At 35.1% G+C, this 15,530-nt stretch overlaps 1 protein-coding gene across 5 annotated transcripts in view; it reads left to right on the top strand.

Annotated features, from left to right (window-relative positions):
* Positions 1 to 15,530, top strand: part of LOC121384041 (zinc finger and BTB domain-containing protein 46-like) — a 131,804-nt gene that overhangs the window by 92,907 nt on the left and 23,367 nt on the right. For 3 of the 5 annotated variants that reach the window (XM_041514203.1, XM_041514205.1, XM_041514204.1), the window contains exon 4: positions 2,126 to 3,509. The exons of 1 other annotated variant lie outside the window; for it this stretch is intronic. In XM_041514203.1, the coding sequence (XP_041370137.1) occupies positions 2,126 to 2,650 (525 nt within the window). In that variant the 3' untranslated portion in view covers positions 2,651 to 3,509. Of the gene's footprint in view, positions 1 to 2,125; positions 3,510 to 6,871; positions 7,483 to 15,530 lie in introns of those variants that run through there. One more of the 5 variants, XM_041514221.1, reaches the window with a different exon arrangement.

Here is a 15,530-nt window from a genome sequence, read left to right on the forward strand (position 1 = left end):
ATCCTTTTGAAGCTGGCTTTTCTGACACTAGTCTCAAAATAAAAAGAAAAGAAAAGCTACAAAAGAATTTGTTCCAGAAACTATTATTTAGAGTCACAAGACTGGTACATCAAAAGCATTTTGGTATGTACTGTATGGGCATGTGGTTTACATTTTGTTGTCCTTTGCTTTCATATTTGCTATGATGTTCATTAAGTGATAGTACACAACATCAACCCATGAAATGACTGCAGCCTGGACCAGGGTCAATGTCATATAGAACTTGGTTAATATTTAGTTAAAGTTCTTCGCTAACAGTCTTTAACTAGGTGAGTTTTTCAATTGCACACATACATCTTGCCCTAAAGCAAGTTCAAGTTACTTTTTAATTGCTTTTAACTCATGAATTTTTTCAAGGATGGCTTTAATGCTTGAAATTGGTGTTGGTTAAGTCACCCAGGTTTAACGTAAGGACAGTGAAAGTTTGTTAGTTAAAGTGGGGTTTTTTCCCAGTTATAATTCTTGAATTCTTTATTGGATGGCTTTTATAAAAAAATTGGTATATATTTCACCAAATATTAGTGTTTTAATTACATACCCCTGTCCTCATAAATATCACAGAGCAAGATATAATTTTGGAAATGAAAACAAAAGGACCTCTTCTTTTTTTTTCTTTTTTAAGCAGATTACTTAAATAGGGAAACTGTTTCATAATTATTCTAAGGGAGTTTGTTTATGGAATGCAAGTCTCAAGTGTTATGATGAGTGTGGTGTTTGTTAAGATTGTGTTTCTTAGTTATTATAAAAACAAAAAACAACCCACCTGTCAGGCACTTGATGTCAATTGATTATTTGTTCACCAGCTGGTACATAATCTGCAAAGCCATCATGTCTTTGCCATTCTAGTTACTAACAATTGAATTGTTGACTTTGAAATGACAGACGGCCACTTATTCAGTTGTATAAGAATAAAAAAAGTAATCACTTGAACAAGTCCAAGGACTAAACCTACAAATATAGGTTACATTGTTATCACATTCTGAGTTCTATATAGTGCATTGGTTTCTGTTCCAGTTTTCCAACAATATTCTGGAGTTTAAATTCTAAGATATGACATTTATGGTCAGGGTTTTTGTGATATGTGTCCATATTCATAGCTGTTTGTTACCATAATGGTATTAGTGCTGCTTTTTGAATGGCAAACCGGCCTCGGTGGCATCGTGGTTAGGCCATCGGTCTACAGGCTGGTAGGTACTGGGTTCGGATCCCAGTTGAGGCATGGGATTTTGAATCCAGATACAGACTCCAAACCCTAAGTGAGTGCTCCGCAAGGCTCAATGGGTAGGTGTAAACCACTTGCACTGACCAGTGATCCATAACTGGTTTAACAAAGGCCGTGGTTTGTGTTATCCTGCCTGTGGGAAGCGCAAATAAAAGATCCCTTGATGCCTGTTGTAAAAGAGTAGCCTATGTGGTGACAGCAGGTTTCCTCTAAAAAACAGTGTCAGAATGACCACATGTATGACATCCAATAGCCGATGATAAGATAAAAAATCAATGTGCTCTAGTGGCGTCGTTAAATAAAACAAACTTTACTTTCACTTTGAATGGCAATGCTTTAAAGCACGGTACCATTTGAGAATGGGATCACTGACATGTTTTTAGGAATGGAATGTGGGTCTATTTATGATTTCTGAACTTTTAACAGGGTTCCAGTGAAGTCTTGAAATTGTGGCCCTTCTTTCAAGAATCTCAGAAAAGCTTGGAATGTCATCTATAATGAAATATCCCAGTTGGATACATCATTTGTAGCCCGCAATTTTATTAACATGATGTCTGTGATAGAAACATGATGATATTTCGAGAGTTGAAAGGATCCTGTATTATTTTGGAATGCTTCATTTTAGTGCCAACCATAAACTGTTCCTGTCCTTATTCTTTGATTTTTCATAGTTGATTTACTTCTGAAAGGACACAGCATGGTATTCTAGATGTTTTCTTTGAAATCATTTCCATCTTTCATATTTAGCTAACTGTACACAAAATATTCAAATGTGGTTTTGTATTTTTAAATTTTTTTATGTGCCTGTGAATCTTGTTTGAATGCATACTGGATTGTTAACAATAGCTTCTTGTTGCTTTGCAGACTCAAGTGACAACAATTCCAACAAGCAGAGATGCTCAGTTTGGAACACATTCTCAGTTAGAACTTACCACCTCAAGTGCAAAACAAGATGATGATGATTTCTTCTTAATGTCCTGTTCTAAAGATCCAGATGGTTGGTCAGTTCCTAGAAGAATGTCCCTTGGAAGTGGCAATTATCTGTCCGAGAAATATCAGAACAAATCTAAATACAAGCTGACAGGACCAGGAGGAAGTCCTAGGGCAGTGGTTGGATCTGTAGCCAATAACTTGCAGGTTAAAATGTATTCCTGTGACCAGTGCGACTATCAGACTATCTACAACCACGTCTTGAAACGCCATCAAAGGGTGCACACGGGAGATCTCTTCAGGTGTCATATATGCACACGACATTTTCTCGGAAGTTATGAATTGCGCCAACACATGAAAGGCCATGCTGGTGATCTGAGGTGCAAAGTGTGTGGGAAGAACTTCATGGCTATTAGTACGCTGCAGCAGCATGAAAAGACACACCCCATCTCCATGTGATTAGGAATGTTATTGATTAACACTGATGTTTTGTCTCACCTTTACGAAATAAAATGGCAAGATATAGGTATTGCATTTCTGATGGCAGTTTCACATTAAAATTTCACATTTACATCAGTCTCTCACAAACTAGGTCATTGAAACTTGGTTTATAGTTGCACCTAGGGATGTCCATCACAGTGCACCAAATTTGTTTTATGGTAGGTGAGACATTTTATTCCGTGGATTTCTTGTGTTTTTTCTTCTCTTAAAGGGGCTGTATCAGGAGCAAAATGGCCAAAGTTATTTATTGATTTCTGCTTTGAAATGTAAAGAATATACCTTAAACAACATGCTCAGAAAAACAATTACAACCAAATAATGTAATTTACTAACAGGAACCTCCACACACACATACATATTATTGGGAATTATTTAGAATGTCCAGCATGCTGAACTTGCAATGTTACCTCCAACAATGTTTTAGAAAAGCAACATAGATCTTTTTGTTTATTTTCTTTTTTTACTCAGAATTCATAAAGAAACCACTGTTTGAGCACAGTGACAGTACATTACAACTACTCAAGTAACTTAATCACTGATAATGTGTAGGATAGATTAATTTGCAGTTATTTATCACAAATTTAAAATAACAAAATATGATATGTGCAGCTACGACAAGGCACATTTAACAATATGGAATTAACTTGCAATGGCTGTATACGCAGATGTTTTTACAGGGTGTGTTTTGGTATTGTATGTCATTTTACTTGAAAATAGATACATGTATTAACTTTATGCTACAAAAAAGGTGAAACAAGTTTGATATTTTTTCTATATTGGTGTAAATAAAGACTGACTACATGTGTGTATGTCTTGAACTTGACTTGGCATCTGTGTTTTGTGTGTATTCTTTTGTTCAATAGTCATTGAAGGACTCTGGAAATCGTGGAACCAATTGCTTTGTTTGCATGTCACTCAAAATCTAATTTTGCATAACCTATTTTTTTTTCATGCATTAAATTTAGGACATCATTTACATGGACCTGATGGGTTCCACAAAAAAAAAAAGAGATAAAGAAATGGATATGCTGAATTTGTTTGCATGTCGCTCAAAATGTAATTTTGCATAACCTATTTTTTGTTCATGCATTAAATTTAGGACATCATTTACATGGACCCGATGGGTTAAACAAGAAAAGTAAGAAAGAAATGGGTATTCTGAATTTATTTTCTGTTGACCATAAATGGGTTACTGAAAATTTCACTTTTCCACGACCTGTAATGTTATTGTGAGACCATGTAGGGTTTCTGCCAGAGGGTAAAATGGGTATGGCACCATATCCAAACATTTTTGCAGATCTTCTTTTTTAAAGTTCACCTTTTGACCAAATTAATGACTCTTGTCATTACTGTATGATTTTCTTAATCCTAACCCTAAACCTAAACCATTTTCTTTCTGGGGAGGCCTCCCATACCCCTTGTTACACAATGTAAATATTCAATTTCATGGCGCCATACCCAAAAAAAAATTTCTGTCAGAAACACTGCCATGGCCTTTAAGGCTAGTAGGTGCTTGTTTCATATCCCTGTAGGCGTATGGGTTCCCAATTTTGTAGGGGTGGGGTGGGGCAGAGCCTAAAATAAATGAAAATACCTGAATCTGGATAACAACATTTATTCATTTTAGCATTGCTACCAAACCATTACATAGGGTTGCAAACGAGTCATGTCACATTTTTAAATGGATTACAAGTAATTTTGAGGGTAGAATGATGGAAATACATGGTAAAAAGGTCTCAGGTTATCACATTTTTCCTGAATATCTGCATAATTTTTGCCCGAATTTGAGGTTTTGCTCCAGCAATGGGGGGTGGGGGGTGGGGCAGTTCCACCCCCGCCCCTGTCTTGTATGCTTATGCTATCTCCAAACCAAAGTGAATTTTCATCTCAATGGAGTGGTATAATATGTTACTACAGTGACTTCTTTCTCATTTAGTATTAATCTTTATGCTGAATAGACAGTATACTTTTATATTGAATAAATCAGAAGATTTAACAATGGTCTATGTAAGTTTGGTGAATGTCATTTGATCTCTAAATTCTGCTCTGGGATGGTATATAATCTTTTCATAGATTGTATAATGACTGGTGTTACACCTAAAAGCTTTTACAGGATGCTGTGTGGTACGACTGTTTATATAACTATGGTTAAAGATGGTTATTGATCTGTTTAATTTGTTGAGTAGAGCAAGACCTGGGTATACCAGTTGTGACTGACAGATACAGCCTTGGCTTCATCATAATGCTTCCTTTTCTAGGGTGTATACCACCAAATCAAGTCACATAGTTAACAACAATGGTAACATGTGTCTAAAGCAGCTACATACAACATTTAAATCTACATACACACCATGTAAATACCACAACACCTCATCCATAATAAAAATCAGAAAAAAATAAGGGGTTGAGGAAAAAATAGGGGGTTAGGCTGTTAAGTTTCTAATGTCTTAAAACTATCAAAATTGTCATTCTGATTTGAATAAGACCCTGCACATTTCAAGTACAATAGTATCTGATACAAATGGTGAGATACAACATTTTATGACAACATTTTATGACAAATCCTGAAATGCATTTTGAGCTACTGCAAACAGAACAGCCGAAAAAAACAATGGATTTGTCAGAAATAATAACTTAAAGAGGGTGTAAAGGAACAAAAGCTGTAATAGCTGAACATAATTGACACTGCCCTATAACATTGGTCAGCAGTTTAAACAGGTTTGAACAGGGGAGAATAATCCGTGAACAGTTGGGTGTCACATCTGATTTGATACCATCAACAGTGTCATTGTACCTCAGCAAAAGTGTTACCCTACAGTGAGTTTCTGCTACTAATGATGGCTCTAGGTGTTGGTTGGGGTTGGGGTTGGGGTCATCATCTTAGAAGTATGCTAACAAGGCATCAAGTAGCTACAGTTACAGTTTGGATAATAAGCCTAGCCCGGTATCATCACTATTTTCACCAATTCATAGATGTGTGCAATCGCTACTTTGTGAAATGTCCCTTCAGTTCTCTATAGTGTAAACATATGGGGCCTAATTCATAAAACTCTTGCAACTTTGCGATCTCGCAGTGCAATGCTAAAAGACTTGTAAAGAAAGAAAGAAATGTTTTATTTAACGATGCATTCAACACATTTTATTTACGGTTATATGGCGTCAGACATATGGTTAAGGACCACACAGATTTTGAGAGGAAACCCGCTGTCGCCACTACATGGGCTACTCTTCCGATTAGCAGCAAGGGATCTTTTATTTGTGCTTCCCACAGACAGGATAGCACAAACCATGGCCTTTGTTGAACCAGTTATGGATCACTGGTCTGTGCAAGTGGTTTACACCTACCCATTGAGCCTTGCGGAGCACTCACTCAGGGTTTGGAGTCGGTATCTGGATTAAAAATCCCATGCCTCGACTGGGATTCGAACCCAGTACCTACCAGCCTGTAGACCGATGGCTTGCCACGACGCCACCGAGGCCGGTGACTTGTAAAGAGGATGCTTTGTTGTCTAGCAGAGCCTAAGAGACCTGTGTGAATAAGGCCCATGGTCTTGATTATGATAACTGTTATGTTGTTCCGTCTTGGTTATCATACATTTTTGTTTTACAAAATTTTGTGTTCCTTGAAAGGTTTGGTTGTTCAAATTTGATACAATCTTTCAGAAAGATTTCCACCTGCACCCCCTTTGGGGTATTAGAATAGTCAAAATGTCTAATTTTCAAAGGCAAAACGTAGTGATACTGGATTATGAAATATAAACATTATGTTGCTTTTATAGAACAAAGTGTTTAAAAAGGTATTGTATATAACTAAGCCTAACCCTAAACTTACACTAATTCTAACAAATATTGTGATGGGTGTGCGGGCGGAAATTATTATCTTTCAAACGTTTTGTTGTTGAGACATAAATTATTTTAAAGGTTTTGTTTTTGAGACGTGATAAATTCTTTCAAAGGCTTTTGTTGTTCAGAGTTGACTTATTCCTTCAAAGGTTTTGTTGTTGATGCTAGATAAATAGTTTCAAAGGTTTTGTGAATGCAACTTGATACATTGTTTTAAAGGGATTGCTTATGACATAGAAAATAACCCAAACATTAATAGATTAAATAAAATATTAAAAAATTCAGTTGTTAATAGCGGGCATTTGTAAGACACGTTTTCTCTCTTTTTTTTTGCAGACCACAATTCCAAAATGCACTGAACGCACAACCACAAAAGCAGCTACGTCTCAGTTCAGATGTAGCTATTGTTCATACAAGAGCAACTACTCGCATGGACTGAAGCGTCACCAGCGAATTCATACTGGTGATTTCTTAAGGTGTCATCTCTGTCCAAGTCACTTCACAGAGAAATACGAGTTGACGCTTCACTTGAAAGGTCATACTGGAAACCTTGCGTGCAAAACTTGTAAAAAGAAATACATTTCTAAGAAAGGTTTGAATAATCACATGAAGAAATATCACAGAATGGACAGAGACAAAAATCCACAGAATTGCAACACGGTGTAAAAAATGTGCCATTATTGAGTTGGAAGTGATCATCACATGTCATTTCAATAACAAAATCTACAGAATAATAATATTACTTTTTCTGTCAATCATGTTTTCATTTTGACAGTGTCTAACATCACAAAAGAAGGATTTAATATAACCAGCATGGAATTCATAAGCCATTCTGTTTTACATTTTAATATATTAAATAACTAAATTCATATACATGTTCACATTCATTATTAAGCATGTGTGTGGTTGTGTTTTCTCATTCCAACCAGTGCACCACAACTGGTCAATGGCTGTGGTATGTTCTTTCCTGTCTGTGGGAAAGTGCATTTTTAAAGATTCCTTGTTGCATTAGAAAAAATGTAGCAGGTTTTCTCTGATGACTACATGTCAGCATTACCCAATGTTTGATATCCAATAGCCATTGATTAATTAATCAATATGCTCTAGTGGTGTCGTCTGCATCTGCAATAAGAATTTACAGAAGGTGACAACACTTGCAGTGTAACTGAAGGTCTGATAATGGAAAACATGTTGTGTTCACAGGAAAAATACTATTGTAAATCTTTGTATATTATTATACTGTGATTGTTTTGTTTGAATGCAACACCTATTGTTTCTTTCTGTACTTTATAAATTGTGAAATCTTAATAAATATTTTTGAAAAGAGCAGAAAAGCGTGATAAATGGCTGTATAATAAAGGAATACTAGTATACAAGACTTAGTGTAGTTTATCAGTGTTGCAGACTATAGAGGGAAAGTAGATATCAGTAATTGGACACTATATGTCTGATACTCCCATCATTAAAATTTTCATCACAAGCACACACACACCCAAGCGCACACACACACCCAAGCACGCACACACACACACACACACATGCTGCCATGATGCACATGTACATGTATACAAAGTTAAAGATTCTATAAAGGTGTCTTGTCAAAAACAAGGTGGATCCAGCATATAGCCTTGTGGTTTGCCCTTCACCACTACTGATATCCTAACCTTTGTTTTTAATGTTAGTAAGGTCAAATACACATTGAGTGCATTCCATTTTGGTGTAATGCAATCATCTGAAGCCAGGGGGTAGAAGGTAGCCCAGTGGTAAAGCACTCACCTAATGTGCTGTTGGTCTAGGATCAATCCCTGTCGGTGGACCCATTGGGCTATTTCTCATTACAGCCAGTGCACCACGACTGGTATATCAAAGGTTGTGGTATGTGCTATCCTGTATGTGGGATGACGCATATAAAAGATCCCTTGCTACTAACAGAAAAATGTAGCGGGTTTCCTCTCTGTGACTATGTCAAAGTAGCCAAATGTTTGACATCTAATAGCCGCTGATTAATAAATCATGACGTCAACCAAAACTGATTTTAGCATTTTTGTATTAGTTTTGTTTTTTATCACTAAGTATAAAGATAAGAATAATGTCTTTTTGGTTTCTATGTAATACAGATTTTTATTTTTTATTCAAGCAGTATTCACTACACTAATAGAAAAAAGACTCATTACAAAGGAATCATAATATGAGTTTAGAGGTGTTATATTATAGCAGAGTGACTGGGGAAATAAAATGAAAAGTAATTTCATTATACTCAAAATATTGGGTTCCGATTTTTGCTTTATTTTCAACAGTATGGTTATGGTTAGTTTTAGATATATTAATATATGGTAATAAACATTTTGGAGCACCTTATATGTTTGAAATAACGTGTGGTAGAAGGCAATTCCAGGTGAACTCAACATACTATGACATGACGAGTTTTGATTTCTGTTGTAGCATGACACGGACAAAGCCCTGCCATACAGATTTATAAACGGGCTGCTGGCATGCTGTGTGTGTTCCTACCAGACGCCATACTCGAACAGCATGAAACGCCACCAGCGAGTCCACAGTGGAGAGTTCCTCAGGTGTCCTCTCTGTCCCAGTCACTTCTCGGCCAAACACGAGCTGTGTCTTCACATGAGTGGCCACCGTGGGATGCTGTTCTGTAAGATCTGTGGCAAGAACTACTCATCCAAGAGAGGACTGGATCAGCATGTGAAGACTCACAAATAGTCACATACAACACCAGAGAAAAGTTCGTAATTTCTAAATAGCCAATCCATGAATTTTTTTATTTTTTTTTAAATGACATCTAGACATTGATTAATTAAACATTGGCTATTGGATGTAATACATTTGGTAAATCTGACTCGTAGACAGAGGAAACCCGCTACATTTTTTCCTAATGCAGCAAGGGATCTTTTATATGCACTTTCCCACAGACAGGAAAGCACATACCACGGCCTTTGATCAGTTGCGGTACACTGGTTGGAACGAAATTACAGAGTAATTGCTCCTATAAGAAAAAAAGTATGTGAATAAGACTGATATAAAAATATGTGTACAAAATGCAGAAGCAAGGAATGGGAACCTTCCCAGTTTTGTTAATTGTTAATGTTTGTACTTGTATTAGGCAAAGATTATAAATTTACTTTTGTGGGGGGGGGTTTTCGGGTGTGGGTAAAGTGTGTACAAATATGTTTATCTTTATATGAAGATGTTTTGGGAAATCAAATAAGAACATAATATTAATAATATTAAATGACCAAAGTTTAGTAATATGCTAAATAGAAAATACAACATGAGTGGCCATCAGATACCATTCATCTTAGAAGTTCTGCTTTTTTTCAGCTGTATGTTATTTGCAGTCCTTCAGTTTGTAGCTAACTTTTACATCACAGACAAATTAATGTCAGGTTTTGTTAACTATATGTTACAGTGTAATAGATTTCAATCATGCTTTTTTTTAGTTGGGTGATATGACATTGGTAACCTGATCTTCCCCTTGGAACAGCCAGTCGTATGTCTTGAAATTGTTACCAAACTTATGTGTTAACAGTATGTTATCAAAAATAATTAATGATGTTCTCACCAACAGGTGTGTAAAAAGTAAATTTATTTTATTTGAGTTTGCAGATAATGTTTAAAAAAGACATTTTTCTTGTTTACATAAAATTGAAAGCAGAACTTTTTCTGTTTGTGTCATTAATATCCATACTTATAATCTCTTGGTAAAAATTCATACTTATAAACTCTTGGTAACAATTCATACTTATAATCTCTTGGTAACAATTCATGCTTATAATCTCTTGGTAACAATTCATACTTGACCTCTTAGTAACAATTCATACTTATAATCTCTTGATAACAATTCATACTTATGATCTCTTGGTAACAATTCATACTTATAATCTCTTGGTAACAATTCATACTTATAATCTCTTGGTAACAATTCATACTTATAATATCTTGGTAACAATTCATACTTGACCTCTTGGTAACAATTCATACTTATAATCTCTTGGTAACAATTCATACTTGACCTCTTGGTAACAATTCATACTTGACCTCTTAGTAACAGTTCATACTTATAATCTCTTGGTAACAATCCATAATTATAATCTCTTGGTAACAATTCATATTTATAATCTCTTGGTAACAATTCATACTTATAATCTCTTGGTAACAATTCATACTTGACCTCTTAGTAACAATTCATACTTATAATATCTTGGTAACAATTCATACTTATAATCTGTTGGCAACAATTCATACTTGACCTCTTGGTAACAATTCATACTTATAATCTGTTGGTAACAATTCATACTTATAATCTCTTGGTAACAATTCATACTTATAATCTCTTGGTATCAATTCATACTTATAGTATCTTGGTAACAATTCATACTTGACCTCTTGGTAACAATTCATACTTGACCTCTTGGTAACAATTCATACTTGACCTCTTAGTAACAATTCATACTTATAATCTCTTGGTAAAAATTCATACTTATAATAACTTGGTAACAATTCATATTTATAATCTGTTGGCAACAATTCATACTTGACCTCTTGGTAACAATTCATACTTATAATCTCTTGGTAACAATTCATACTTATAATCTCTTGGTAACAATTCATACTTGACCTCTTAGTAACAGTTCATACTTATAATCTCTTGGTAACAATTCATACTTATAATCTCTTGGTAACAATTCATACTTATAATCTCTTGGTAACAATTCATACTTATAATAACTTGGTAACAATTCATATGTATAATCTGTTGGCAACAATTCATACTTGACCTCTTGGTAACAATTCATACTTATAATCTCTTGGTAACAATTCATACTTATAATCTCTTGGTAACAATTCATACTTGACCTCTTAGTAACAGTTCATACTTATAATCTCTTGGTAACAATCCATACTTATAATCTCTTGGTAACAATTCATACTTATAATCTCTTGGTAACAATTCATACTTATAATCTCTTGGTAACAATTCATACTTGATCTCTTGGTAACAATTCATACTTGACCTCTTAGTAACATTTCATACTTATAGTATCTTGGTAACAATTCATACTTGACCTCTTGGTAACAATTCATACTTGACCTCTTGGTAACAATTCATACTTGACCTCTTAGTAACAATTCATACTTATAATCTCTTGGTAAAAATTCATACTTATAATAACTTGGTAACAATTCATATTTATAATCTGTTGGCAACAATTCATACTTGACCTCTTGGTAACAATTCATACTTATAATCTCTTGGTAACAATTCATACTTATAATCTCTTGGTAACAATTCATACTTGACCTCTTAGTAACAGTTCATACTTATAATCTCTTGGTAACAATTCATACTTATAATCTCTTGGTAAAAATTTATACTTATAATAACTTGGTAACAATTCATATTTATAATCTGTTGGCAACAATTCATACTTGACCTCTTGGTAACAATTCATACTTATAATCTCTTGGTAACAATTCATACTTATAATCTCTTGGTAACAATTCATACTTGACCTCTTAGTAACAGTTCATACTTATAATCTCTTGGTAACAATTCATACTTATAATCTCTTGGTAACAATTCATACTTATAATAACTTGGTAACAATTCATACGTATAATCTGTTGGTAACAATTCATACTTGATCTCTTGGTAACAATTCATACTTGACCTCTTAGTAACATTTCATACTTATAATATCTTGGTAACAATTCATACTTATAATCTGTTGGCAACAATTCATACTTGACCTCTTGGTAACAATTCATACTTATAATCTGTTGGTAACAATTCATACTTATAATCTGTTGGTAACAATTCATACTTATAATATCTTGGTAACAATTCATACTTGACCTCTTGGTAACAATTCATACTTATAATCTGTTGGTAACAATTCATACTTATAATCTGTTAGTAACAATTCATACTTATAATCTGTTGGTAACAATTCATACTTGACCTCTTGGTAACAATTCATACTTGACCTCTTGGTAACAATTCAATCTTATAATCTCTTGGTAACAATCTTGTAAATATTGTTTGGTGCCATGTATACCTTGGTGCCCTGTTTTGATGGATATGTTGATTGTGTGCAACAATACACACATTTTAACATTTGTGATGTCAACTTTAACTGTAAGGAAAATAAAAATGCATCTCTCACATTCTTAGACATTTTTGTTGAATGATGTAAAAACAAGCAAATAAACCAAGACAGCTTTCTTAATACCTTTGTTCTATGTTTTTAAAAAGACTGTAACTTGAAAGAAAACACCAATATTTTACTTATCCTATGAAAAAATTAATCACTGTTGCTCACTCACTTGAATGCGAATATGCAGCTGGTAACAACACAAACTGATATTCATAGCTGACATGTGAATACTTGCTGATAGTTCTGAAGTACAAATCATGTGCATGTTACACATGCAGCAACCCACCCGCGACTTGCTAAACACACACTATCGGTTTCTGATGTGTAATCTTGATTCTTCTTCAACATGGCTCATAAGAGATGATCTGAAAGGTGGTGAATAATAGATCACATTAATGCGGAATGTCCTAGAAATCTGTTGTTGGTCATCTCAGTTACCACACTTCAATAATAACCAGTCTGGCACACAAACTTTGGCACACTACTGAAGTAAAGAACTTTCGAGAGTCTGGGTGACTTGTGTGCCACCAGCACATGAAGATTGCAACCTGTTCAATTTGGTTAGACAACTCTTTGTCACAAGCACCTTTCTGAAGGAGAAGTGGATGTTCCACAGACAATTGTCATCACAGACACTGAAAAATTGAGCCAAATCAGCAGGTTTGGGGTCAAGGAAGGCGTTCAAGTGTCCATTGCTGTCAAATGGTCATCACAGGCACCATTTGGCATGGTGTTTGGCGAGATATGGCTAGAACCAATGCATATGGAGGAATATCCACTGATCAGATAAAAGCTGATTCCTGTTGCACAGATAGGTTACCACACTCAGTATTCGGGTCTGGCAGCACAGAAACATACCCAGGAACATTCTTCTCACAGTTATTTTTGATGGAAGATCAGTCATGATGTGGGGTTGCCTGTCCCATGACTGCAACCTGGGCATGGCCACTGAACAGAAAATCTGACAGACATGTACAGGCATTAAATCCTGGATCTGATTGTTGGACCACATTTTGATAACCACATTGTGGCTTCCAGACCAGTCTATATGGATAACATTAAAAAACCACACTATTCTCGACAGGTACCAGAGTTCTTCCAGCAAAACACCATCACAACTATCCCTTGTCCCACCAAGAATCCAGGAACCTGCTGGAACACATCTGGGACATCCTGGGGCACAAGCTGGATTCACCAGTAGCCAATCTATAGAGACTGAGACAAGCATTGCACCAGGAATAGCAAAACCTACCCAAGGAACACATCAGATGTCTCACTGGAGGCATGACGAATAGGACATAATAACCTATGTCTAGGATACATTTTAAAATTTGGTATACCTACTTATGATGAAAGGTTTTGGTGCATGTCAGATTTGAATGTGATTGAACTGAGGATTATTAAACATTGTTAGATAGTTCATTTGGAAGGCTGGTGAGTAGTGACATGTTTTTTGCTTGACATACCATAATCAACTTGTGTTTGTTTTGTTTTTTAAAGCTGTACAATGTTCAGACACTGGGGTTTTAAATATTTATACTTCCTGTAACTTGGTTTGTATTTGAGTACCTTTCCATCTGGGACAGCCATGTGCTGTAGACAATAGTACTTCACTGCTTGTTGGTAAAAAATCATGGTATGTCTTTGAGAGTATATAAAATATTGGTTGATTTAGGCAGCATACTAAACCATTTAAAGTAGAGAACCTAGCAGCTGATACATGCCCAGGACAGCATACCTAAACTTTACTTCATAAAAATTGCATCATCATCATCATCATCATCATCATCGTCATCGTCATCATCGTCATCGTCGTCATCGTCATCGTCATCGTCATCGTCATCGTCATCATCATCATCATCATCATCCTAATTGTCATCACTAAACATATACAAAACAAACATGCATGGATGGTGTATGGTTGCATTGAATGTGACATTAAGATTTTCAAAATTGAGTGCTTGTAAAATGATATAATGGAAAAAGTTCATTAAAAAAAGTCTTATATCATAGAGATTTTGTTTTCAAACATCAAGCAAAACTAGTTAGTGATAGTACGTAATCCAACAAACTGGTAGTTTTCTGTTGACTATATGTAAAGTACATGTATTTTGTATAGGAATATTGTATTGTAAGCACGCATTCATGTATTTATATGCTAACAGACTATGAGGAATTATAGATTATCTGTCCCAAGTAAATGAGTTTTGAAAACAGGAGCTTTTGGTGACAGTTTTAATCTGCAAAGCAATTGCATTATTCTCTGTCTCTTTTTCTGTCTCTGTATCTTTCTTTTACCAGTTTTTGTTTTTGTACCAGTTACCTCTCTGTAAGTCACAATCCCATTTATGTGTCTGCTGACTTTTTGATGAATGTGTCCTATGGTTACTACAAATTGGCTGTTGAGGGCTGTTGTTTTTCCACTCTCTACAAATGAATGTGTTTGTATTAAAGCCACAGTTTCTATTTTTCGAGGTACATTGTTTTTCCGTTTCAATAACATGTATTTTGAGCCACTACAAATGCCTGAAGTTTGTTTTGTTTAATGATACCATTCGATCCCATTGATTAATTAATCCATCGGCTAGTATTGGATATCAAACATTTGGTAATTCTGACTTGTAGTCATCAGAGGAAATCCGCTACATTTTTTCATTAACAGCAAGGGATATTTTATATGCACTTTCACACAGATAGGAAAGCACATACTATGACCTTTGACCAGTTGTGATGCACTGGTAGGAATGAGAAGAAAAAAAACAATCTGTTGAATGGATCCACCAAGGTGGTTCAATCCTGCGATGGAAGCACCTCAACCG

This window comes from Gigantopelta aegis, chromosome 10 (genome assembly GCF_016097555.1).
Source record: "Gigantopelta aegis isolate Gae_Host chromosome 10, Gae_host_genome, whole genome shotgun sequence".
Classification (NCBI taxonomy): domain Eukaryota; kingdom Metazoa; phylum Mollusca; class Gastropoda; order Neomphalida; family Peltospiridae; genus Gigantopelta; species Gigantopelta aegis.